Source organism: Choloepus didactylus, chromosome 1, assembly GCF_015220235.1.
Source record: "Choloepus didactylus isolate mChoDid1 chromosome 1, mChoDid1.pri, whole genome shotgun sequence".
Taxonomy (NCBI): domain Eukaryota; kingdom Metazoa; phylum Chordata; class Mammalia; order Pilosa; family Megalonychidae; genus Choloepus; species Choloepus didactylus.
In genome coordinates, this window is record NC_051307.1 from 167,110,011 (window position 1) to 167,133,544 (window position 23,534).

Sequence of the window (23,534 nt, forward strand, 5' to 3'; positions counted from 1 at the left end):
AGTTCGATAATACCCAGTGTCCACCAGAGCACAGGACAACAGATATCTAAAAACTGCTGATGAGAGTATAAATGGGAAGGAATTGGCAATTTCTATTAAAAATTAAAATGAACACACCCTCGACCCAGCAATTCCACAGCTAGGAATTATACTCACACTAGTGCACAAAAATACTAACTAGGATGTTCACTGAAACACTGTCCTCAATATCAAAAAAAATAAAAAGTGCAAACCCAGCAGGTGGGGACTAGTTTAATAAACTGTGGTGCATTCACACAATGGAACACTATGAAGCTACTAAAAGAAGGTGGTAGATCCAGATGTACTGATACAGAAAGATATCTCATGTTAAATGTAAAAAGGTACGGCATAATCTGTAGTGTGTGATTCCATCTATACTACTCCAAAGGAGACACCATCTACTCAAATCATAAATTGGATTTTATATGCATAAAACAATTTCTGAAAACCTACATCAGAAACTGAAAAGTGCTTAGCACTGTAGAGAAAGGGAAAAGTGTCAGAAGACATTTATTTTTAACTGTACATCCTTCTGTACCTTTGGATTTTTTTAAAGCATGAATATAAATTACTTTTATTCAAAAATGAAAAGAAGTTTAGTGCCTGCTCAAAAACCTGGATATGGATGTTGGTGAAACTCCAAAGCTCCTCTCATATATTGTAGAAGAGATGATTTAGGTCCTCAAATGTGAACAGCAGTTATTACCAATTGGCTGCCTTGACTATAAGAAAACACTTGTTTAGCAAACAGTCTGATATTAGGTGGCACTGTCCTCTGATGGGCTCTGCAGGATTGGACAGCTGCAAAATGTGCATCAAAGTAGTCTTTGATGAAATTATTTAACACAGCATCAATATTTCAGCTGAATGCACATCTTTGTTTAATTTCTGTTTTCCCTTCTGGACTATAAAACTTGTTAAGAGCAGGAAGTATGTATCTTGTTTACTCCTGTAACTGTAGCCATAATCATAATCAATATTTACTGACTGACTGGTTTTAATTATAATAAGCTTATGTTATGTTCCTTCAGACAGTGATAGTTAGCAGTCCATGCCCTCAACACAAGTCCTCGTTTAGGAAAGAAAAACTTTTTCATATGCAAAAGAGCATATTTTCAATTTTTCTAAAAATTTAATCAGGTTTAGATATAAGTCAAAAGGAAAAGAAACTATGTCACAATACTTTAATCTTTTAAATCATAACTTCATGTGTTACAATATTCCCAATCACTAATGCACTTTGATTCTGACAGCATTATGATAGGTTTTAGAAATATGAAAAGACTAATGTCTATGACAAGATCATAAGTGCCTTCTTTTTGTATTTATGAGTTACCTCTGATCTACACACAACATCATTTTAATAAATTATTTGTTTATATTTGGGGGAACAAAATGTACTACTTTTCTTACTACCTTCATATGTTACATGTCTGTTAATTCTACTCTATTTTTTCCATTTTAAAGTTCAATTCTGTGTGTGTGTGTGTGTGTGTGTGTGTGTGTGTATCATATTGTGATGGTTAATTTTATGTGTCAACTTGATTAGATTAAGGCATCCAGTTTTGCCAAACACTGGCTCAGGTATTTTGTAGGTAGGATTAGCATCTACAATCAGTTGACTAAGTAAAGAAGATTATCCTCAGTAATGTGGGTGGGCCTCATCCAATCAGTTGGATGAAGTTCTTAAAAGGTAGAACTGAGTTCCAAGGATCAGAAGAATTTCTGCCTTAAGGCTTCAACCTCAACTCTTAGAGGAATTTCCAGTTTACTAGCCTCCTCTATGAAATTTGGACTCAAGATTTCAACATCACCTCTACTGGCATTTCCAGCCTGTTGGCTGACTCTACAGAATTTGGACTTGCCAGCCCCCTCAACTACATGTGTCAATTCCTTAAAATAAATCTCTATATCCTATTTTTTAACTGCACACCTGGTTTCTCTGAAGAACCCTGATGAACACACACATATATACGCAAAATTTTTATCACAGCCTATTGTCTACTTGCCATAGAATAGAATAGAAAAGTTTCTTGTTACAATAATAATCTATTCTTAAATTTCCACCAGTTTTCCTTGTATATATATCTTGTTACTATGCTGTTTGAAAAACAAGTTCAGCAGAGTTCAATGTGCACTGTTTAATGTACCTTTAAGCACAACATAGTAACTGTTCTACTTGATACCGTTTGGTATGAAATCTACAGGATAGATGGTAGTCTTAGTCCCGCAGGAATAAAAGAACTTGGATTACAACCCAACTATAGGTCTGTTCATGTTTTTTAGTTGTAAGTATTTCTACAAGAATCAGATATCTACATTTCAAATCAATTCAGTGATCTTTCCCTTAGATCTTTTTTATTTAATCTACTAAACTTCTATTATTTTCATTTTCTGAAAAAAATATTCATAATGGGCATTATCTCCTGCTTTCTTTTTTCATCTATATAGTTTTTGTAGTAAGCTTAAATTTTCCTTTAAATAACTTATCTATTTATTTTTCAAATATATCCGCATCTTTCAAATAACTGCTATTATTTTCTTTCATTAACTAAGAAAAACTTTAATTCCTTTCAGTGAGTATAAAATTTCAACTTTTGCATTAACCTATACTAGTTTCCAGTATTTTATATTGGTTTATCATATATGAAATTGTTTATGCTTTGAAGTTCTCACAATGATTCCTCATTTACCAATGGACAGTATCAAAAACTTAGCCCTTAAATTTGTCCTGTAAATGCTCAAATATATTTATATCTTAAGTATCAATCATTCACTCTCCTTTATTTGTTTTCTACAACTATTCTTAAAACTGTAGCATTTTGTTGACCAATTCTTCCAAGTTTCTTTTAATCTTGAAATACTTTCCTTCAGGCTTCTAAAATAAAAATGAATTTGTCCTGGGTTTACTGGCATTCATTTTCAGTAGGATTTTCTTCTTTCACCTTTTTACTTCCCTAAAGTCTGGAGGCAATAGTCCAAATCATTTCTATTCCTGTATTTTCTTAACCCTTAGAAGACCTTATTTACAGAGTTTAAAAGCTTGTCAAAAAAGGTGTATTTCTTGGAAGATTAATCCTAACTAGGACTCTTTCTCAATATCAACCCTGAGGCAGTCTTTTAGTTGAGGAAATTTACATTTAAATTACTTTGGGTACTTCTATTTTATTTACTTTAATTTTTTGTTTACAGACAAGAGTTTTTATTTTCCATAACTCTTAATGGTGTGTGGCTATGCTACCAAATTCTACAGTAAAAATCTTAAGAGTTGAGTACCTGAGGAAACTCCTGAAATGCTCCCATTGTTTCCTGACTTCTTTCAGAGGAACCACCAATCACAATCAAGGGCCTGAAATATTCATTTTTGAAAAGAAAATTAAATTTCCCTTTAAGAATTGTAGATTTAATTAGAAAACTGGATATCCCCATGCAAAAGAAATAAAGTGGACCCCCTACTTCACACATACACAAAAATTAATTCAAATGGATCAAAGACCTAAATATAAAAAACAAAACTATAAAACAGGACTGAAGAACGGGGAGTTAATGCTTGATAGGCAAAGAGTTTCTGTTTGGAGTGATGGAAAATTTTTAGTAATGGACAGTGATGATGGCAGCACAATCTTGTGAATGCTATTAACACCACTGAATTGTATACTTAAAAATGTTTAAAACTGGTAATTTTGTGTTCTATATATGTTACCACAATAAAAATTAAAAAAAGAAAGAATTGTAGATTTTAAAAGGTTTAGGGAACACCCTGATGTGAGAGAACCCTCCTTCAAAAAATCTGAAGTTTATAGTAAATACTTTCATTTCCTCCTCCCCTCCTTTTTTGAATGCTGATGCTAAACCTGTAGATTTGATGATGTAAAATGAATGTTTATGCCCTTTCTAATATCCTGGGGATAAGGAGAGAAGAAATGTACACTTTCCTTAAAAGTATATTAAGTGACATTCTTCACCAATATAATTAATACCCTGCAAAGTGGGGGAGAAAAGGATACAGCAAACTTAAAGTTGCTCTAGAAATATCAGAATCTAAAGTAGATAAAGAAAAGAAGAGAAAGGATAGTGTGCTGGTTTGAAGCTGTATGTGCCCCAGAAAAGCATGGTCTTAAATCTAATCCATTCCTGTGGGTATAAACCCACTGTAAGTAGGACCTTTTGATGAGAGTACTTCGATTAAGGTATGGCCAACCTGATTCAGGATGGGTCTTAAAACTATTACTGGAGTCCTTTATAAAAGGATGAATACAGAGAGAGAGAAAAAATCCACAGGAAGCAAGAAACTGAAATGGAACCCAGAAGAGAAGGAAGAGACCAGGAGATGCCACCATGTGCCTTGCTTTGTGGTACATGAGCCAAAGACCTCTGGCAGCCAGTCTTTGGAAAGAAAGCATTGCCTTGATGATGCCTTGATTTGGACATTTTCACAGTCTGAAAACTGTCAGCTAATAAATTCTCTTTGTTTAAGCAAACCCATTTCATGGTATTGACTTGGCACAGCCTATATAGTAGGAAGAAAAGAAGGAATAAAATAGATAAGAAGTCAATGTTGAGGAAAAAAAAATGCCATTCCCACTAGAGAGATTAAATCTTCTATGAATTGATTAGAATATAACCCTCTTCAACCTTTTAAAGTATCAGAGAGGAGGTTAAAGGTAAGGTCAGAGACTAAATACTAAGCAGCTTATAAAGCAAACTCAATAAAGATTCAATTGTCAGGCTAAGCATGCAAGAGAACGTGAAGAATTACATATATTCTTACATACTGAACTGGGATGTTTAAAAGAGAATTCTGAGGAGGCGGGGCAAGATGGCAGACTGGTGAGCTGTATGTTTTAGTTACTCCTCCAGGAAAGTAGGTAGAAAGCCAGGAACTGCGTGGACTGGACACCACAGAGCAATCTGACTTTGGGCATACTTCATACAACACTCATGAAAACGTGGAACTGCTGAGATCAGTGAAATCTGTAAGTTTTTGCGGCCAGGGGACCCGTGCCCCTCCCTGCCAGGCTCAGTCCCGTGGGAGGAGGGGCTGTCAGCTCCGGGAAGGAGAAGGGAGAACTGCAGTGGCAGCCCTTATCAGAAACTCATTCTACTGATCCAAACTCCAACTATAGATAGACGGAGACCAGACACCAGAGAATCTGAGAGCAGCCAGCCCAGCAGAGACGAGACAGGCATAGAAAAAAAACAACACGAAAAACTCCAAAATAAAAGCGGAGGATTTTTGGAGTTCTGGTGAACATAGAAAGGGAAAGGGCAGAGCTCAGGCCCGAGCTCAGGCCCTGAGGCGCATATGCAAATGCCGAAGAAAAGCTGATCTCTCTGCCCTGTGGACCTTTCCTTAATGGCCCTGGTTGCTTTGTCTCTTAGCATTTCAATAACCCATTAGATCTCTGAGGAGGGCCCTTTTTTTTTTTTTTTTTTAATCCTTTTTTCTTTTTCTAAAACAATTACTCTAAGAAGCCCAATACAGAAAGCTTCAAAGACTTGCAATTTGGGCAGGTCAAGTCAAGAGCAGAACTAGGAGAGCTCTGAGACAAAACGCAATAATCCAGTTGCTGAGAAAATTCACTAAACACCACAACTTCCCAAGAAAAGGGGGGTGTCCGCTCACAGCCATCATCCTGGTGGACAGGAAACACTCCTGCCCATCGCCAGCCCCATAGCCCAGAACTCCCCCAGACAACCCAGTGTGACGGAAGTGCTTCAAATAACAGGCACACACCACAAAACTGGGCGTAGACATTAGCCTTCCCTGCAACCTCAGCTGATTGTCCCAGAGTTGGGAAGGTAGAGCAGTGTGAATTAACAAAGCCCCATTCAGCCATCATTTCAGCAGACTGGGAGCCTCCCTACACAGCCCAGCAGCCAGAACTGCCCTGGGGGGACAGCACTCACCTGTGACATAGCACAGTCATCCCTCAACAGAGGACCCGGGGTGCACGGCCTGAAGAGGGGCCCACTTGCAAGTCTCAGGAGCCATACGCCAATACCAAGGACTTGTGGGTCAGTGGCAGAGACAAACTGTGGCAGGACTGAACTGAAGGATTAGACTATTGCAGCAGCTTTAAAACTCTAGGATCACCAGGGAGATTTGATTGTTAGAGCCACCCCCCCTCCCTGACTGCCCAGAAACACGCCCCATATACAGGGCAGGCAACACCAACTACACACTCAAGCTTGGTACACCAATTGGACCCCACAAGACTCACTCCCCCACTCACCAAAAAGGCTAAGCAGGGGAGAACTGGCTTGTGGAGAACAGGTGGCTCGTGGACGCCACCTGCTGGTTAGTTAGAGAAAGTGTACTCCACGAAGCTGTAGATCTGATAAATTAGAGATAAGGACTTCAATTGGTCTACAAATCCTAAAAGAACCCTAACAAGTTCAGCAAATGCCACGAGGCCAAAAGCAACAGAAAATTATAAAGCATATGAAAAAACCAGACGATATGGATAACCCAAGCCCAAGCACCCAAATCAAAAGACCAGAAGAGACACAGCACCTAGAGCAGCTACTCAAAGAACTAAAGATGAACAATGAGACCATAGTATGGGAGACAAAGGAAATCAAGAAGACCCTAGAAGAGCATAAAGAAGACATTGCAAGACTAAATAAAAAAATGGATGATCTTATGGAAATTAAAGAAACTGTTGACCAAATTAAAAAGATTCTGGACACTCATAGTACAAGACTAGAGGAAGTTGAACAACGAATCAGTGACCTCGAAGATGACAGAATGGAAAATGAAAGCATAAAAGAAAGAATGGGGAAAAAATTGAAAAAATCGAAATGGACCTCAGGGATATGATAGATAATATGAAAAGTCCAAATATAAGACTCATTGGTGTCCCAGAAGGGGAAGAAAAGGGTAAAGGTCTAGGAAGACTATTCAAAGAAATTGTTGGGGAAAACTTCCCAAATCTTCTAAACAACATAAATACACAAATTATAAATGCTCAGCGAACCCCAAATAGAATAAATCCAAATAAACCCACTCCGAGACATATACTGATCACACTGTCAAACACAGAAGAGAAGGAGCAAGTTCTGAAAGCAGCAAGAGAAAAGCAATTCACCACATACAAAGGAAACAGCATAAGACTAAGTAGTGACTACTCAGCAGCCACCATGGAGGCGAGAAGGCAGTGGCACGATATATTTAAAATTCTGAGTGAGAAAAATTTCCAGCCAAGAATACTTTATCCAGCAAAGCTCTCCTTCAAATCTGAGGGAGAGCTTAAATTTTTCACAGACAAACAAATGCTGAGAGAATTTGCTAACAAGAGACCTGCCCTACTGGAGATACTCAAGGGAGCCCTACAGACAGAGAAACAAAGAAAGGACAGAGAGACTTGGAGAAAGGTTCAGTACTAAAGAGATTCGGTATGGGTACAATAAAGGATATTAATAGACAGAGGGGAAAAATATGACAAACATAAACCAAAGGATAAGATGGCTGATTCAAGAAATGCCTTCACGGTTATAACGTTGAATGTAAATGGATTAAACTCCTCAATTAAAAGATATAGATTCGCAGAATGGATCAAAAAAAATGAACCATCAATATGTCGCATACAAGAGACTCATCTTAGACACAGGGACACAAAGAAACTGAAAGTGAAAGGATGGAAAAAAATATTTCATGCAAGCTACAGCCAAAAGAAAGCAGGTGTAGCAATATTAATCTCAGATAAAATAGACTTCAAATGCAGGGATGTTTTGAGAGACAAAGAAGGCCACTACATACTAATAACAGGGGCAATTCAGCAAGAAGAAATAACAATCGTAAATGTCTATGCACCCAATAAAGGTGCCACAAAATACATGAGAGAAACACTGGCAAAACTAAAGGAAGCAATTGATGTTTCCACAATAATTGTGGGAGACTTCAACACATCACTCTCTCCTATAGATAGATCAACCAGACAGAAGACCAATAAGGAAATTGAAAACCTAAACAAACTGATAAATGAATTAGATTTAACAGACATATACAGGACATTACATCCCAAATCACCAGGATACACATACTTTTCTAGTGCTCATGGAACTTTCTCCAGAATAGATCATATGCTGGGACATAAAACAAGCATTAATAAATTTAAAAAGATTGAAATTATTCAAAGCACATTCTCTGACCACAATGGAATACAATTAGAAGTCAATAACCATCAGAGACTTAGAAAATTCACAAATACCTGGAGGTTAAACAACACACTCCTAAACAATCAGTGGGTTAAAGAAGAAATAGCAAGAGAAATTGCTAAATATATAGAGACAAATGAAAATGAGAACACAACATACCAAAACCTATGGGATACAGCAAAAGCAGTGCTAAGGGGGAAATTTATAGCACTAAACGCATATATTAAAAAGGAAGAAAGAGCCAAAATCAAAGAACTAATGGATCAACTGAAGAACCTAGAAAATGAACAGCAAACCAATCCTAAACCAAGTACAAGAAAAGAAATAACAAGGATTAAAGCAGAAATAAATGACATAGAGAACAAAAAAACAATAGAGAGGAGAAATATCACCAAAAGTTGGTTCTTTGAGAAGATCAACAAGATTGACAAGCCCCTAGCTACACTGACAAAATCAAAAAGAGAGAAGACCCATATAAACAAAATAATGAATGAAAAAGGTGACATAACTGCAGATCCTGAAGAAATTAAAAAAATTATAAGAGGATACTATGAACAACTGTATGGCAACAAACTGGATAATGTAGAGGAAATGGACAATTTCCTGGAAACATATGAACAACCTAGACTGACCAGAGAAGAAATAGAAGACCTCAACCAACCCATCACAAGCAAAGAGATCCAATCAGTCATCAAAAATCTTCCCATAAATAAATGCCCAGGGCCAGATGGCTTCACAGGGGAATTCTACCAAACTTTCCAGAAAGAACTGACACCAGTCTTACTCGAAATGTTTCAAAACATTGAAGAAAATGGAACACTACCTAACTCATTTTATGAAGCGAACATCAATCTAATACCAAAACCAGGCAAAGATGCTACAAAAAAGGAAAACTACCGGCCAATCTCCCTAATGAATATAGATGCAAAAATCCTCAACAAAATACTTGCAAATCGAATCCAAAGACACATTAAAAAAATCATACACCATGACCAAGTGGGGTTCATTTCAGGCATGCAAGGATGGTTCAACATAAGAAAATCAATCAATGTATTACAACACATTAACAAGTCAAAAGGGAAAAATCAGTTGACCATCTCAATAGATGCTGAAAAAGCATTTGACAAACTCCAACATCCGTTTTTGATAAAAACACTTCAAAAGGTAGGAATTGAAGGAAACTTCCTCAACATGATAAAGAGCATATATGAAAAACCCACAGCCAGCTTAGTACTCAATGGTGAGAGACTGAAAGCCTTCCCTCTAAGATCAGGAACAAGACAAGGATGCCCGCTGTCACCACTGTTATTCAACATTGTGCTGGAAGTGCTAGCCAGGGCAATCCGGCAAGACAAAGAAATAAAAGGCATCCAAATTGGAAAAGAAGAAGTAAAACTGTCATTGTTTGCAGATGATATGATCTTATATCTAGAAAACCCTGAGAAATCGACGATACAGCTACTAGAGCTAATAAACAAATTTAGCAAAGTAGCGGGATACAAGGTTAATGCACATTAGTCAGTAATGTTTCTATATGCTAGAAATGAACAAACTGAAGAGACACTCAAGAAAAAGATACCATTTTCAATAGCAACTAAAAAAATCAAGTACCTAGGAATAAACTTAACCAAAGATGTAAAAGACCTATACAAAGAAAACTACATAACTCTACTAAAAGAAATAGAAGGGGACCTTAAAAGATGGAAAAATATTCCATGTTCATGGATAGGAAGACTAAATGTCATTAAGATGTCAATTCTACCCAAACTCATCTACAGATTCAATGCAATCCCAATCAAAATTCCAACAACCTACTTTGCAGACTTGGAAAAGCTAGTTATCAAATTTATTTGGAAAGGGAAGTTGCCTCGAATTGCTAAAGACACTCTAAAAAAGAAAAACGAAGTGGGAGGACTTACACTCCCTGACTTTGAAGCTTATTATAAAGCCACAGTTGCCAAAACAGCATGGTACTGGCACAAAGATAGACATATAGATCAATGGAATCGAATTGAGAATTCAGAGATAGACCCTCAGATCTATGGCCGACTGATCTTTGATAAGGCCCCCAAAGTCACTGAACTGAGTCATAATGGTCTTTTCAACAAATGGGGCTGGGAGAGTTGGATATCCATATCCAAAAGAATGAAAGAGGACCCCTACCTCACACCCTACACAAAAATTAACTCAAAATGGACCAAAGATCTCAATATAAAAGAAAGTACCATAAAACTCCTAGAAGATAATGTAGGAAAACATCTTCAAGACCTTGTATTAGGCGGCCACGTCCTAGACTTTACACCCAAAGCACAAGCAACAAAAGAGAAAATAGATAAATGGGAACTCCTCAAGCTTAGAAGTTTCTGCACCTCAAAGGAATTTCTCAAAAAGGTAAAGAGGCAGCCAACTCAATGGGAAAAAATTTTTGGAAACCATGTATCCGACAAAAGACTGATATCTTGCATATATAAAGAAATCCTACAACTCAATGACAATAGTACAGTCGGCCCAATTATAAAATGGGCAAAAGATATGAAAAGACAGTTCTCTGAAGAGGAAATACAAATGGCCAAGAAACACATGAAAAAATGTTCAGCTTCACTAGCTATTAGAGAGATGCAAATTAAGACCACAATGAGATACCATCTAACACCGGTTAGAATGGCTGCCATTAAACAAACAGGAAACTACAAATGCTGGAGGGGATGTGGAGAAATTGGAACTCTTATTCATTGTTGGTGGGACTGTATAATGGTTCAGCCACTCTGGAAGTCAGTCTGGCAGTTCCTTAGAAAACTAGATATAGAGTTACCATTTGATCCAGCGATTGCACTTCTCGGCATATACCCGGAAGATCGGAAAGCAGTGACACGAACAGATATCTGCACGCCAATGTTCATAGCAGCATTATTCACAATTGCCAAGAGATGGAAACAACCCAAATGTCCTTCAACAGATGAGTGGATAAATAAAATGTGGTATATACACACGATGGAATACTACGCGGCAGTAAGAAGGAACGATCTCGTGAAACATATGACAACATGGATCAACCTTGAAGACATAATGCTGAGCGAAGTAAGCCAGGCACAAAAAGAGAAATACTATATGCTACCACTAATGTGAACTTTGAAAAATGTAAAACAAATGGTTTATAATGTAGAATGTAGGGGAACTAGCAATAGAGAGCAATTAAGGAAGGGGGAACAATAATCCAAGAAGAACAGATAAGCTATTTAACGTTCTGGGGATGCCCAGGAATGACTATGGTCTGTTAATTTCTGATGGATATAGTAGGAGCAAGTTCACAGAAATGTTGCTATATTAGGTAACTTTCTTGGGTAAAGTAGGAACATGTTGGAAGTTAAGCAGTTATCTTAGGTTAGTTGTCTTTTTCTTACTCCCTTGTTATGGTCTCTTTGAAATGTTCTTTTATTGTATGTTTGTTTTCTTTTTAACTTTTTTTTCATACAGTTGATTTAAAAAAGAAGGGAAAGTTAAAAAAAAAAAAAAAAGAAAGAAAAACAAGGAAAAAAAAAAGATGTAGTGCCTCCTTGAGGAGCCTGTGGAGAATGCAGGGGTATTCGCCTACCCCACCTCCATGGTTACTAACATGACCACAGACATAGGGGACTGGTGGTTTGATGGGTTGAGCCCTCTACCACAGGTTTTACCCTTGGGAAGACGGTTGCTGCAAAGGAGAGGCTAGGCCTCCCTATGGTTGTGCCTAAGAGCCTCCTCCCGAATGCCTCTTTGTTACTCAGATGTGGCCCTGTCTCTCTAGCTAAGCCAACTTGAAAGGTGAAATCACTGCCCTCCCCCCTACGTGGGATCAGACACCCAGGGGAGTGAATCTCCCTGGCAACGTGGAATATGACTCCTGGGGAGGAATGTAGACCTGGCATCGTGGGACGGAGAACATCTTCTTGACCAAAAGGGGGATGTGAAAGGAAATGAAATAAGCTTTAGTGGCAGAGAGATTCCAAAAGGAGCCGAGAGGTCACTCTGGTGGGCACTCTTATGCACACTTTAGACAACACTTTTTAGGTTCTAAAGAATTGGGGTAGCTGGTGGTGGATACCTGAAACTATCAAACTACAACCCAGAACCCATGAATCTCGAAGACAATTGTATAAAAATGTAGCTTAAGAGGGGTGACAATGGGATTGGGAAAGCCATAAGGACCACACTCCACTTTGGCTAGTTTATGGATGTATGAGTAGAAAAATAGGGGAAGGAAACAAACAGACAAAGGTACCCAGTGTTCTTTTTTACTTCAATTGCTCTTTTTCACTCTAATTATTATTCTTGTTATTTTTGTGTGTGTGCTAATGAAGGTGTCAGGGATTGATTTGGGTGATGAATGTACCACTATGTAATGGTACTGTGAACAATCGAAAGTACGATTTGTTTTGTATGACTGCGTGGTATGTGAATGTATCTCAATAAAATGAAGATTAAAAAAAAAAAAAAAGAATTCTTCACATAAGCAGAACTATACATACATTCACATACATATCTAGAATATATATATAAATAAATATATATATATATGTATATTTGTGTGTGTGTTTGTAAAAGGATACTCCAAAACATTAATAGTACTTTTCTCTAGGTAAAGGAATTACTGGTGCTTTTTATTTTCTTCCCAATACTTTTCTTAATTTGATATATTTTCTAAGCCATGCACTTGATTCCAAGTCTGCCCACCCCATATTAATGCTTGCTCCATTCAGTGAAATCACGCAGTGATATATTAAAGAAAATGTCTTCAGTGATAATAATTTGTTTACCAACAGTTCATGTTTGCATTTGCCATACCACCCAAGGCGTGAATGAGACCCGGACCAGAAACTACAAGGCAAACTCCTGGCCTAGAAGCAAAGCAGAATTTATTAAAAGGATGTCAAATGCAACAACTGATTCATATCACTTCAGAAATGAAACATACAGACAAGTAATAAAACAATTATTAGGATTTTTTTGAATTAAAAAAAAAAAGAGAGAAAATTGTATCAGTCTTCCTGAAATAACTAAGGTACACATCATCTGCACACTGTATTTTACATTTTGCCCCTATTATATTGGGGCTGAATTGAGTTGACTACACAGGCTAAAGCACTCAATGAGAAGCTATCGCCATATACTTCAGTTTTCCACCTGACATTTATAAAGTAATTTCTTAAGAAGCTCTGTTAAAGACAGCCTTTAAATTAACTATATCATCAAGTAAATTAAACTTCTAGAATAGCACTCTCCAATACAATTTTCTGCAATAATGTTCGATGCCTGCACTGTCCAGTACGGTAGCCAGTAGCCACACGTGGCTATGGACCACTTGAAATGAGGCTGCTACAGTTTAAATTTTATCTAGTCTTAAATAATTTAAATGTAAATATAAATAGTAACATGTAGCTAGTGGCTACAAGACAGTACAGTTCTAAAAGTTCATTCATGTAACACAGCTTTTTAAAAGCATAAACTTTTGACTATTCCCTAATCAATATTCTAGTCATTTTGTAGATGAAAGTACCAATGATGCTGTGTTTTAAAAGTTTTCTAGGTTAAATGAAAAGATTAAAATACTGTTCATATGTAAATAGTGACAGAAAATGGTGAAGAGACTGTTATTTGGATGACATATTTTTTTCAGGCTCAAATCCAGAAGGTTGCTATCAGAGAAGGACTAATCTGTTTAAGTAGGTCCAAACAAACTTTAGGACTTTATTAGTTTATACATCTTAGTAACTTAATTATTAATTTCATTTTTTGAGAGGAAAATTTTTTTATTAAAGCTAACAAGTAAAACAATATGATACCAACTATAGTGTGAGTCCAAATCTGCTTAAAAAATACACAAGTGTTGAAAAAAAGACAAAGAAAATACAATAAAATATTAACAATTGAGGAGTCATTGATGGCTGCAGTTTTCTGTATTTTCCAAGTTTTCTAAAATGGGCATGTCTTTTTAAATTTTTAATAATTAGAGAGAGGTAAGTGGTTAGGTAACATGAGTGAGTATACACTAGCAAATCTGAATAAGTGAATGATCACTTTTGAGCTGAGTTTTTTTTTTTAATAAGCTAGGGTTGTTATGAGATCCAAGTTGAGGCATGATGCATCATTTCACTATCTGATCACCAATGATTTACCCTGCAAAATGGCAATGTGTTCTACCCAGAAACATTTGTTTCCTGGTATTATCATCCTTTTGCCCTGATCCTCAAAATGTTCTAAATTTCTTTATTTTTATTTATTAATACCATTTCCTATAATCTCCTTAAATCAACCAATCCTTCCACTGAGAAGTATAATAATTTACCCCAGAAGTATCAAAGTAATTGAAACCAAGCATGGATTTTTGGTTACCTGCCTGTCAGATATCCAATTGCAGAGGCAGCATAACAAGCCTACAAAGAAAGAACATTGGGACTTATTGGGGTCCTTATGATACATGCATGACAATAATTTACTATTGAGTAAGAGATAAGAACTTAATTGTAAAGGAAGAATTGGAATGCTTTCCATTTTATCAAGAAATATTCCACTCATAACTAGGTACTTAATCTAGGTTTTAGTTTTTTAAGGAATTTGTCCATTTCATCTCTATTGTTCATAATATTCTCTGACAATTTTTAAAATATCTGCAGGATCAGTAGGAATGTCCTCTTTTTGATTCCTGATATTGGTGATTTATGTTTTCTTCCTTTTATTCTTCATCACTCTGGCAAGGGGGTTATCAAATTTATTAATCTTTTCAAACAACCACATTTTAACATTGTTGGTTTTTCTCTACCGTTCATTTGTTTCTATTCATTGATTTCTGCTCTTACATTTTTATTGTTTCACTCTTTTTGTTTTGGGTTCTTCTTGCTCCTTGACATGTAAGTGTAAAGCACTGATTTTTACTTTCTTTACTAATGGATTCATTTAAAGCTATTCACTCTAAGAACTACTTTAGTAGTTCCAGTTTTGATATCTCATATTTGATTATCTCATATCATTCAATTCAAAGTATTTTCTACTTTCTATTGTGACTTCTTCAACCCACTGGTTAGTTGGGATCTGTAGTGATGTCTACTTTGTCATCCCGATACTGGTATTGCGTTTTCTCTCGTCTACTCTTGAGCAGTCTTTCTTGAGGCTTGATTATTAATTTTTCAAATATTTACAAAGTACCAACAAGTGTGTTGCTTGATTTTCAAGTTTGGGAATCTTCTAGCTATCTTCCTATTATTAAGTTCTTTTTTTTATTTCTACACAGTTAGCTTACATACACGGTATGTTTTCAATCCTTGGAAATGCGTTGAGACTTCCTTTATGGCCTGTGTATGGCTAGCTTTTACTTTTAAACTGCACTTCAGCTCATAAACAGGAAGAAAGGAGAAATGCCTCCTGAATGGTTTCTGAACCTGTTCTCACATTCCTTCTTAATCAGCACTGTCACCACATTAATTCAGGTACTGGATAAGTCCACCTCTGACCACAGCAAAAAGTCGAGTTGCCTGAGGGACATATGCACTGGGATCTTCCACAGGTACCTCAAACTCACTATGTTCAAAACTGAACTCATCACCTTTCCCCTCCAAGTTGACTCTTCCCTCTGTACTTCCAATCTCAGTCAGTGGCATTTATGACCCATGGAGTCAACCATGCAAGCCCCCAAACTAGGAATCATTTCCAGAAGAGGCTGTCCTCCCCTTCCTTCCTGGCTAATGCCTACTAATCTTTGAAGGCAACTCATGCATCATCTCCTCTGGGAAGCTTTTCCTAGTTCCAGTCTGAGCTGTGTATCCTTCCTCTGGGCTCCTATGATACTCTGGACATATGTCTATCACAGCCCTTATCACACTACAGCAAAATGGTTTGTCTCTACAACTAGGTTAAAAGCCCCTCAATGGCATGAACTATGTATCATTTATCTCTATATCCATCATCCTACAGTGCCTGGGATATAAGGAGCCCTCAACTAAGCTCAGAGGGACTGAAATAAAACTTCAAGCTGGACTCCGGCTCTGGCCTCTGCTCTGCTGATCCATACTCTGCTACCACCAAAATCATCTTTCTAAGGTGCAAATCTAATTATGTCTCCCATCTGTTTAGAAAAATCTTAGTCTCCCCATTGTTTACTGAATAAAGTCCAAACATCTTTTCCATAAAGAAAACTCTGCACAACCTCCCCTACCCATCCAGGCTCATAGCCCTCCATGGCTTTGGGCTATCTTGATGTAACATGAACAAACATTATCTTTATAGGTGATCTTCCCTGTCCCACTCAAAGAGAAATGGTCATCCCCTCTGTGCTACTACTGCTTCTTATCCACACATCATTGTAAAAGTTATTATACAAGTTTTTCTGCATTGTGTATTCATGCTTCCAGACTGTGATCAAGTTGAAGATCAAGAGTAAACCTCATTCCTTCTCTATATCCCCTCTCTCCCATGTCTATAACATATTACCTAGTATATAATACATACTCAATAAGTGTTTGCTGTATGAAGAAATCAGTGGCAGACATCCCACCTCTAGAAAAACAGTAAATTATAGGTCCCATTAATAGATCAATAGCTTCATCTTCTCATGTAGATGAAAGAATAGAAAGTTGTTCCATGTAATAAAATTAAAAGGTAGAAGCACCACACATTCAAGACCTGTTACTTTTAAGATAAAAAAATACACTTCTCTCACCTTGTAGATAAAAGATACACTTCTCTCACCTTGAATTTTTTTAAAATAAAAAACACACTTCTCTCACTTTAAAAAATATATATTTAATTCCCATTTATTTGAAGTTCTGTCAGTCTGCATACACTATTTATAGGAAAAATACAGGAAGCTGGGGACCCTAGCAAAAATACACATTTCAATTTTGGAGATTGTTCAGACACTGAGAAGAGCTGTATCCTCAGCACTGGACCTGGGTGAGGGGGCGGACAGTATGCAGGGGGAGAAAGGGGGAAGGTCAGGTCAGGCACAGCATTGGCCCAAAAGGGTGCACCCCTAACCCAAACCCTGTTCAACTCAGGGGGGTGGCGGGGAGGGAGAAAATGATCCTGGGGAATGGAAAGTGACAGCACTGGGCAGGGGCAGACACTGGGGCTTGTTTGCTCTCCAGGGCATTTCTTGCCCAGGGCTATGGTCAGACTGAAAGGCCCCTCGGGAACGAGGACCAGACTGGAGCCAGGAAGCCTGGGCTCTACTCCCAGCTCTCCCACCAACTTGCTCTGACCCTAGCAGTCCCTCACCCCTCCAGGCCAGTTTTCCCATTGGATAAGTGGCCTAAATGGCTCTCTGTCCTCCTGCTCAGATATCATACTCCAAGCTGTGCTTTAGCCCCTTCTCTGAGGCAAGTGCACTTCCACCTGGGAGAGCAGACAGGCAGGAGCAGGAGCCAGAAGAGTGCGACGGTCAATAAATTAAAAAATGTATTAAGCATCTACATTATTTAAGAACTCCAACCAAACCAGACACACTGGGGGATATAATAAGAAATTAACCACAACTCCTGTTCTCCAGGTGTTCACATCTATGGGCAGAAGAAAGCACCAGTCAGGAGGTCAAGGCAGTTCTCTGGGCAAGAGGCAGCAAGGACCTGAATTAGAGTGCAAAAACAACAGGAGGAGAAAGCAAGAATAGTTAGCTTTAGATGGGCTGGCAGGATATGACATCGCAGAAGGGGATTCTTGATTTTTTAAGCTAGTGCTGCTGCGAGAAGGATGAGGCTGGGTTGACAAAAGATCAGATCTTCCTTTTCCATGCTTCCAAATAAGCCTCTAAGAAACACGACAGTGTGATGTGGTGGAAAGAGCACTGGCTTGGGCTTTGGGCTGTCCGAGTTCCAACCATGTCTTTACCATTTGTGACATCCTTCACCTTATAGGCCTCCTAACACGTAAGAAAAAAAGAGACTTGGCCTTCATTCATCCTGCAGGTGCTCCCTAGGTACCTAGTATACGCAGGCACCACCCTTAAAACTGAGGATACAGCTGTGTAGAAAAGAAATTAAATCACACTTTCCAATTGTCACACTCGACTATGCAGAGCCCAAGTCTCCAAAGTAGTTTAGAGCGTGGACTCTGGACTCAGAATACCTGAATTACCAGTCGTCTCTCTGCTAGTAGCACAGGAGTTACCTCACTGCAAGTTACCTAACCTCTTGCGTGAGTCACTTTTCTCATTTGTCAACTAAGAATTACAATAGTTTTTGCCTCATAGGATTGCTGCGATTGAAAAATTTAACGCACTAGAATCGTGGTTAAGTGTTGTCTGAGAGTTTAAGACGAATATTAACCATTATTACTGATCATTCCCAAAATGCACTGGATTCCTTGCATCCATACTCACCGCTTGCTCATTCCTCATCCCGATGTACCTAATGCCCACCCCCTGGGCGGCGACGGCGATTTCGGTCACCGGGATGCCCACGATGCCAAACACGTACTCCACCTTCTGAGGGCCAGAGAACAGGGAAATAAACGCCGTGCTCCCACCACACCTCCCCTCCCTCCGGAGCGCTGAATGTAAAATTCTATGGCAAGCCCCCATCACCCCTCGTCTCCAAGACAACACCTCCGCCCCTGCCGGCTTCCGTAGGTGACTTTCCCTCCGGACGAGTCTACCGTACTTGTGTTTTCAGGGCCTGAGCGATGACTTCAGCACCAGACACCTCCTCTGTCCTCTCCCCGTGCTCTGCGAAGTCACTTTCCGACATCTTACACCTAAATGTTCAAGGCACTCGCGTAGCGAATAGCCAAGCTGTCGCTGTTATCCAGCAAAAGAAACCCCCGAAGTCCACAGCGCACCAATTGCCGGACCGCTCCTCTGACTGACAGGAGGAAGGCAACCAACCGCTTTAAATAACGGGGAGGAAGAGGCGGGGCGAAGAGTAACCCGGTCTCTGGGTGAGGCGAGAATGTAAACCCAACCTTTCTCCTATCCGAACCCTGCCCTCTTCCTGCTTCTGCCATTCGTGGGGTAAGAGTGTCAGAAGGAGGCGGGATTAGTGGGAGGCTGCGGCCTATGTCGTACAGGTAAGCCGAAGATCGGAGGCCTCGGGGCGTGCCTCCGGCCCTCATCTCTGACTCTACCGTCCCAAGGCTTTTCGGGACCGGCAATGGCGAGCAGCGCCTGCGCAGAGTCGAGGGCGGAGAGAGGCCCAGGAACCTGCGCGGGGGGGGGGGCGCGATCTCTTGCTCTCCCCGCCTCGCCTGGGGCTGTTCTGCGGGTTGTGGGCTGGTTCGCAAAGACTGCTGGGATCTTCTGGAGCGTGCCTTCCTCTGGTAAAGTTCAGTGGTCGTGGTGTAATCATGGCTGGTCTGACCACGTCTCTAACATGCTTAGAGACTTATGCTTTCATTACTTTGTAGTTTTGCAATCCCTAAATCATGGTAATGCAAGTTAAATCCGTAAACGCTGTGCTGTCTTACCATTTTTATAAGTAAGGAAACAGAGCTCCAGACAAGAGATAAAGAGTATCTTGCCCAGACCCGTTGAATTCAGACCTTGTTTCTGACTCCGAATCCTGCTCTGTATCCACTGTTCAGCCCTTGAGCCAAGATGAGAAAGTCTCCTTGAACCTAGTTAGTTTTGAAACTGTTTCCTCCAACCCTTGATACTAACCCACATTAGTCTCCATCCTTGCCTTTTCAAAGTCTGGAGACGTGGACTTCACAATTCTTAGATTCACTCCCTACCTACAGCCAGTCCCTGTGCCCGATAACTTTTTAAAATGTATTTTTGGGTGAAAAAGAGGCTTGGAATGTGTGGATCCTTGGGGCTGCTGTCGGAATTGCTAGACCATCTGCTCAGTAACAATAAAGGTAAAGTCCCCATTCATAACATTGAGTGGAATTTTCATTAGGATTTGGAATGTTTTTAAGCCAAAAAAGCCAGTAACGAGATAAGAAGAGAGGGAAGCAGATCATGGGTAGAGAAATAAACAAGAAGCATTGGAGGTAAAAGGATTTCTAAATACAAGAGATTTCCAAACTCTAGTCAGGGGCCCTTCCAAATGGTCCTCCCTTAGCATTTCAACCCCCCATCCCCACCCCACTCCAAGCAGAAGAGAGTGGAATGGCTGCCTTCATGGGTCTGGAGGTCTAGCCTAAGGCAGCCTATCTAAGAAGGAGATATCTTTGAACTTTCAGGGTTTACTTTAAAAAAATAAATCTTGCATTCTACTCCAGAATGTCTCCATATTTTAAAATAAAAAACGACATTTTTATTGAGATACAATGAACATAAAATAAAATGCACAGATCATAAGGGTCAGTTAGATGAGATTTGACAGTTGTATATACCTATGTAATCACCACCCAAAATATAAATTACATGTTAAACTACTTACCTGTCAAGTAAAATTGGCACTCCAGAAAGATGCAAGCTATTCTTTGTATAGCTTTGAATAGTCTCTGACACAGTCCCTCTTGTCCCTGTTTGAAGAGCATAGACTCCACCACCCTCTATCGTGTAGCATGGTTTATATCAGTATATTTGTGATAGTCTCTATCCCATTGCACTAAAATTTCTTGGAAAGCTTTTTTTTTTTTTTTTTTTAATCATCATTTTATTGAGATATATTCACATACCACGCAGTCATACAAAACAAATTGTACTTTCGATTGTTTACAGTACCATTACATAGTTGTACATTCATCACCTAAATCAATCCCTGACACCTTCATTAGCACACACACAAAAATAACAAGAATAATAATTAGAGTGAAAAAGAGCAATTGAAGTAAAAAAGAACACTGGGTACCTTTGTCTGTTTGTTTGCTTCCCCTACTTTTCTACACATCCATCCATAAACTAGACAAAGTGGAGTTTGGTCCTTATGGCATTCCCAATCCCATTGTCACCCCTCATAAGCTACATTTTTATACAACTGTCTTCGAGATTCATGGGTTCTGGGTTGTAGTTTAATAGTTTCAGGTATCCACCACCAGCTACCCCAATTCTTTAGAACCTAAAAAAGGTTGTCTAAAGTGTGCGCAAGAGTGCCCACCAGAGTGACCTCTCGGCTCGTTTTGGAGTCTCTCTGCCACTGAAGCTTATTTCATTTCCTTTCACATCCCCCTTTTGGTCAAGAAGATGTTCTCCATCCCACGATGCCGGGTCTACATTCCTCCCCGGGAGTCATATTCCACGTTGCCAGGGAGATTCACTTCCCTGGGTGTCTGATCCCACGTAGGGGGGAGGGCAGTGATTTCACCTTTCAAGTTGGCTTAGCCAGAGAGAGAGGGCCACATCTGAGCAACAAAGAGGCATTCAGGAGGAGACTCTTAGGCACAAATACAGGGAGGCCTAGCCTCTCCTTTGCAGCAACCGTCTTCCCAAGGGTAAAACTTATGGTAGAGGGCTCAACCCATCAAACCACCAGTCCCCTATGTCTGTGGTCATGTTAGCAACCATGGAGGTGGGGTAGGCGAATACCCCTGCATTCTCCACAGGCTCCTCAAGGGGGCACTACATCTTTTTTTTTTCCTTGTTTTTCTTTTTTTTTTTTTTTTAACTTTCCCTTCTTTTTTAAATCAACTGTATGAAAAAAAAGTTAAAAAGAAAACAAACATACAAAAAAAGACAAACAAGGGAAAAAAAAAAAAAAAAAAAAGATGTAGTGCCCCCTTGAGGAGCCTGTGGAGAATGCAGGGGTATTCGCCTACCCCACCTCCATGGTTGCTAACATGACCACAGACATAGGGGACTGGTGGTTTGATGGGTTGAGCCCTCTACCATAAGTTTTACCCTTGGGAAGACGGTTGCTGCAAAGGAGAGGCTAGGCCTCCCTATATTTGTGCCTAAGAGTCTCCTCCTGAATGCCTCTTTGTTGCTCAGATGTGGCCCTCTCTCTCTGGCTAAGCCAACTTGAAAGGTGAAATCACTGCCCTCCCCCCTACGTGGGATCAGACACCCAGGGAAGTGAATCTCCCTGGCAACGTGGAATATGACTCCCAGGGAGGAATGTAGACCTGGCACCGTGGGACGGAGAACATCTTCTTGACCAAAAGGGGGATGTGAAAGGAAATGAAATAAGCTTCAGTGGCAGAGAGATTCCAAAAGGAGCCGAGAGGTCACTCTGGTGGGCACTCTTATGCATACTTTAGACAACCCTTTTTAGGTTCTAAAGAATTGGGGTAGCTGGTGGTGGATACCTGAAACTATCAAACTACAACCCAGAACCCATGAATCTCGAAGACAGTTGTATAAAAATGTAGCTTATGAGGGGTGACAATGGGATTGGGAAAGCCATAAGGACCAAACACCACTTTGTCTAGTTTATGGATGAATGTGTAGAAAAGTAGGGGAAGGAAACAAACAGACAAAGGTACCCAGTGTTCTTTTTTACTTCAATTGCTCTTTTTCACTCTAATTATTATTCTTGTTATTTTTGTGTGTGTGCTAATGAAGGTGTCAGGGATTGATTTAGGTGATGAATGTACAACTATGTAATGGTACTGTAAACAATCGAAAGTACAATTTGTTTTGTATGACTGCGTGGTATGTGAATATATCTCAATAAAATGATGATTAAAAAAAAAAAAAAAAAAAAAAAAAAGGGATGTTGGATTTTGTCAAATGCTTTTTCAGCATCTATTGAGATGATCAATTGATTTTTTCCTTTCGAGTTTTTAATGTGTTGTAATACATTGATTGTTTTTCTGATGTTGAACCATCCTTGCATGCCTGGAATGAACCCCACTTGGTCATGGTGTATGATTTTTTTAATGTGTCTTTGGATTCGATTTGCAAGTATTTTGTTGAGGATTTTTGCATTTATATTCATTAGGGAGATTGGCCGGTAGTTTTCCTTTTTTGTAGCATCTTTGCCTGGTTTTGGTATTAGATTGATGTTAGCTTCATAAAATGAGTTAGGTAGTGTTCCATTTTTTTCAATGTTTTGAAAGAGTTTGAGTAAGATTGGTGTCAGTTCTTTCTGGAAAGTTTGGTAGAATTCCCCTGTGAAGCCATCTGGCCCTGGGCATTTATTTGTGGGAAGATTTTTGATGACTGATTGGATCTCTTTGCTTGTGATGGGTTGGTTGAGGTCTTCTATTTCTTCTCTGGTCAGTCTAGGTTGTTCATATGTTTCCAGGAAATTGTCCATTTCTTCTACATTATCCAGTTTGTTGCCATACAGTTGTTCATAATATCCTCTTATAAATTTTTTTAATTTCTTCAGGATCTGCAGTTATGTCACCTTTTTCATTCATTATTTTGTTTATATGGGTCTTCTCTCTTTTTGATTTTGTCAGTCTAGCTAGGGGCTTGTCAATCTTGTTGATCTTCTCAAAGAACCAACTTTTCTTGATATTTATCCTTTCTATTGTTTTTTTGTTCTCTATGTCATTTA

General features: G+C 39.0%; 2 protein-coding genes across 12 annotated transcripts in view; one reads left to right on the top strand and one right to left on the bottom strand.

Annotated features, from left to right (window-relative positions):
* Positions 1-19,281, bottom strand: part of HACL1 (2-hydroxyacyl-CoA lyase 1) — a 48,312-nt gene extending 29,031 nt beyond the window's left edge. Inside the window, exons 1-7 of one of the 5 annotated variants that reach the window (XM_037845268.1) lie at positions 18,807-18,839; positions 18,527-18,631; positions 17,680-17,774; positions 16,660-17,099; positions 14,551-14,591; positions 12,975-13,055; positions 3,298-3,370 (exon numbers count right to left, since the gene is read on the bottom strand). In XM_037845268.1, coding sequence (XP_037701196.1) covers positions 3,298-3,370; positions 12,975-13,000 — 99 coding nt within the window. In that variant the 5' untranslated portion in view covers positions 13,001-13,055; positions 14,551-14,591; positions 16,660-17,099; ... (1 more) ...; positions 18,527-18,631; positions 18,807-18,839. Of the gene's footprint in view, positions 1-3,297; positions 3,371-12,974; positions 13,056-14,550; positions 14,592-16,659; positions 18,068-18,526; positions 18,632-18,806 lie in introns of all 5 variants that reach the window. The other 4 variants (XM_037845256.1, XM_037845244.1, XM_037845251.1 and 1 more) reach the window with 4 other exon arrangements.
* BTD (biotinidase) overlaps positions 19,047-23,534 on the top strand; it is a 49,440-nt gene continuing 44,952 nt past the window's right edge. For 2 of the 7 annotated variants that reach the window (XM_037845293.1, XM_037845286.1), the window contains exon 1: positions 19,047-19,212. Coding sequence is in view for 1 of the 7 variants with exons in the window: in XM_037845286.1 (XP_037701214.1) it covers positions 19,202-19,212 (11 nt within the window). In the remaining 6 variants the exon portion in view is untranslated. Of the gene's footprint in view, positions 19,213-19,440; positions 19,462-19,489; positions 20,002-23,534 lie in introns of those variants that run through there. The other 5 variants (XM_037845328.1, XM_037845337.1, XM_037845301.1 and 2 more) reach the window with 5 other exon arrangements.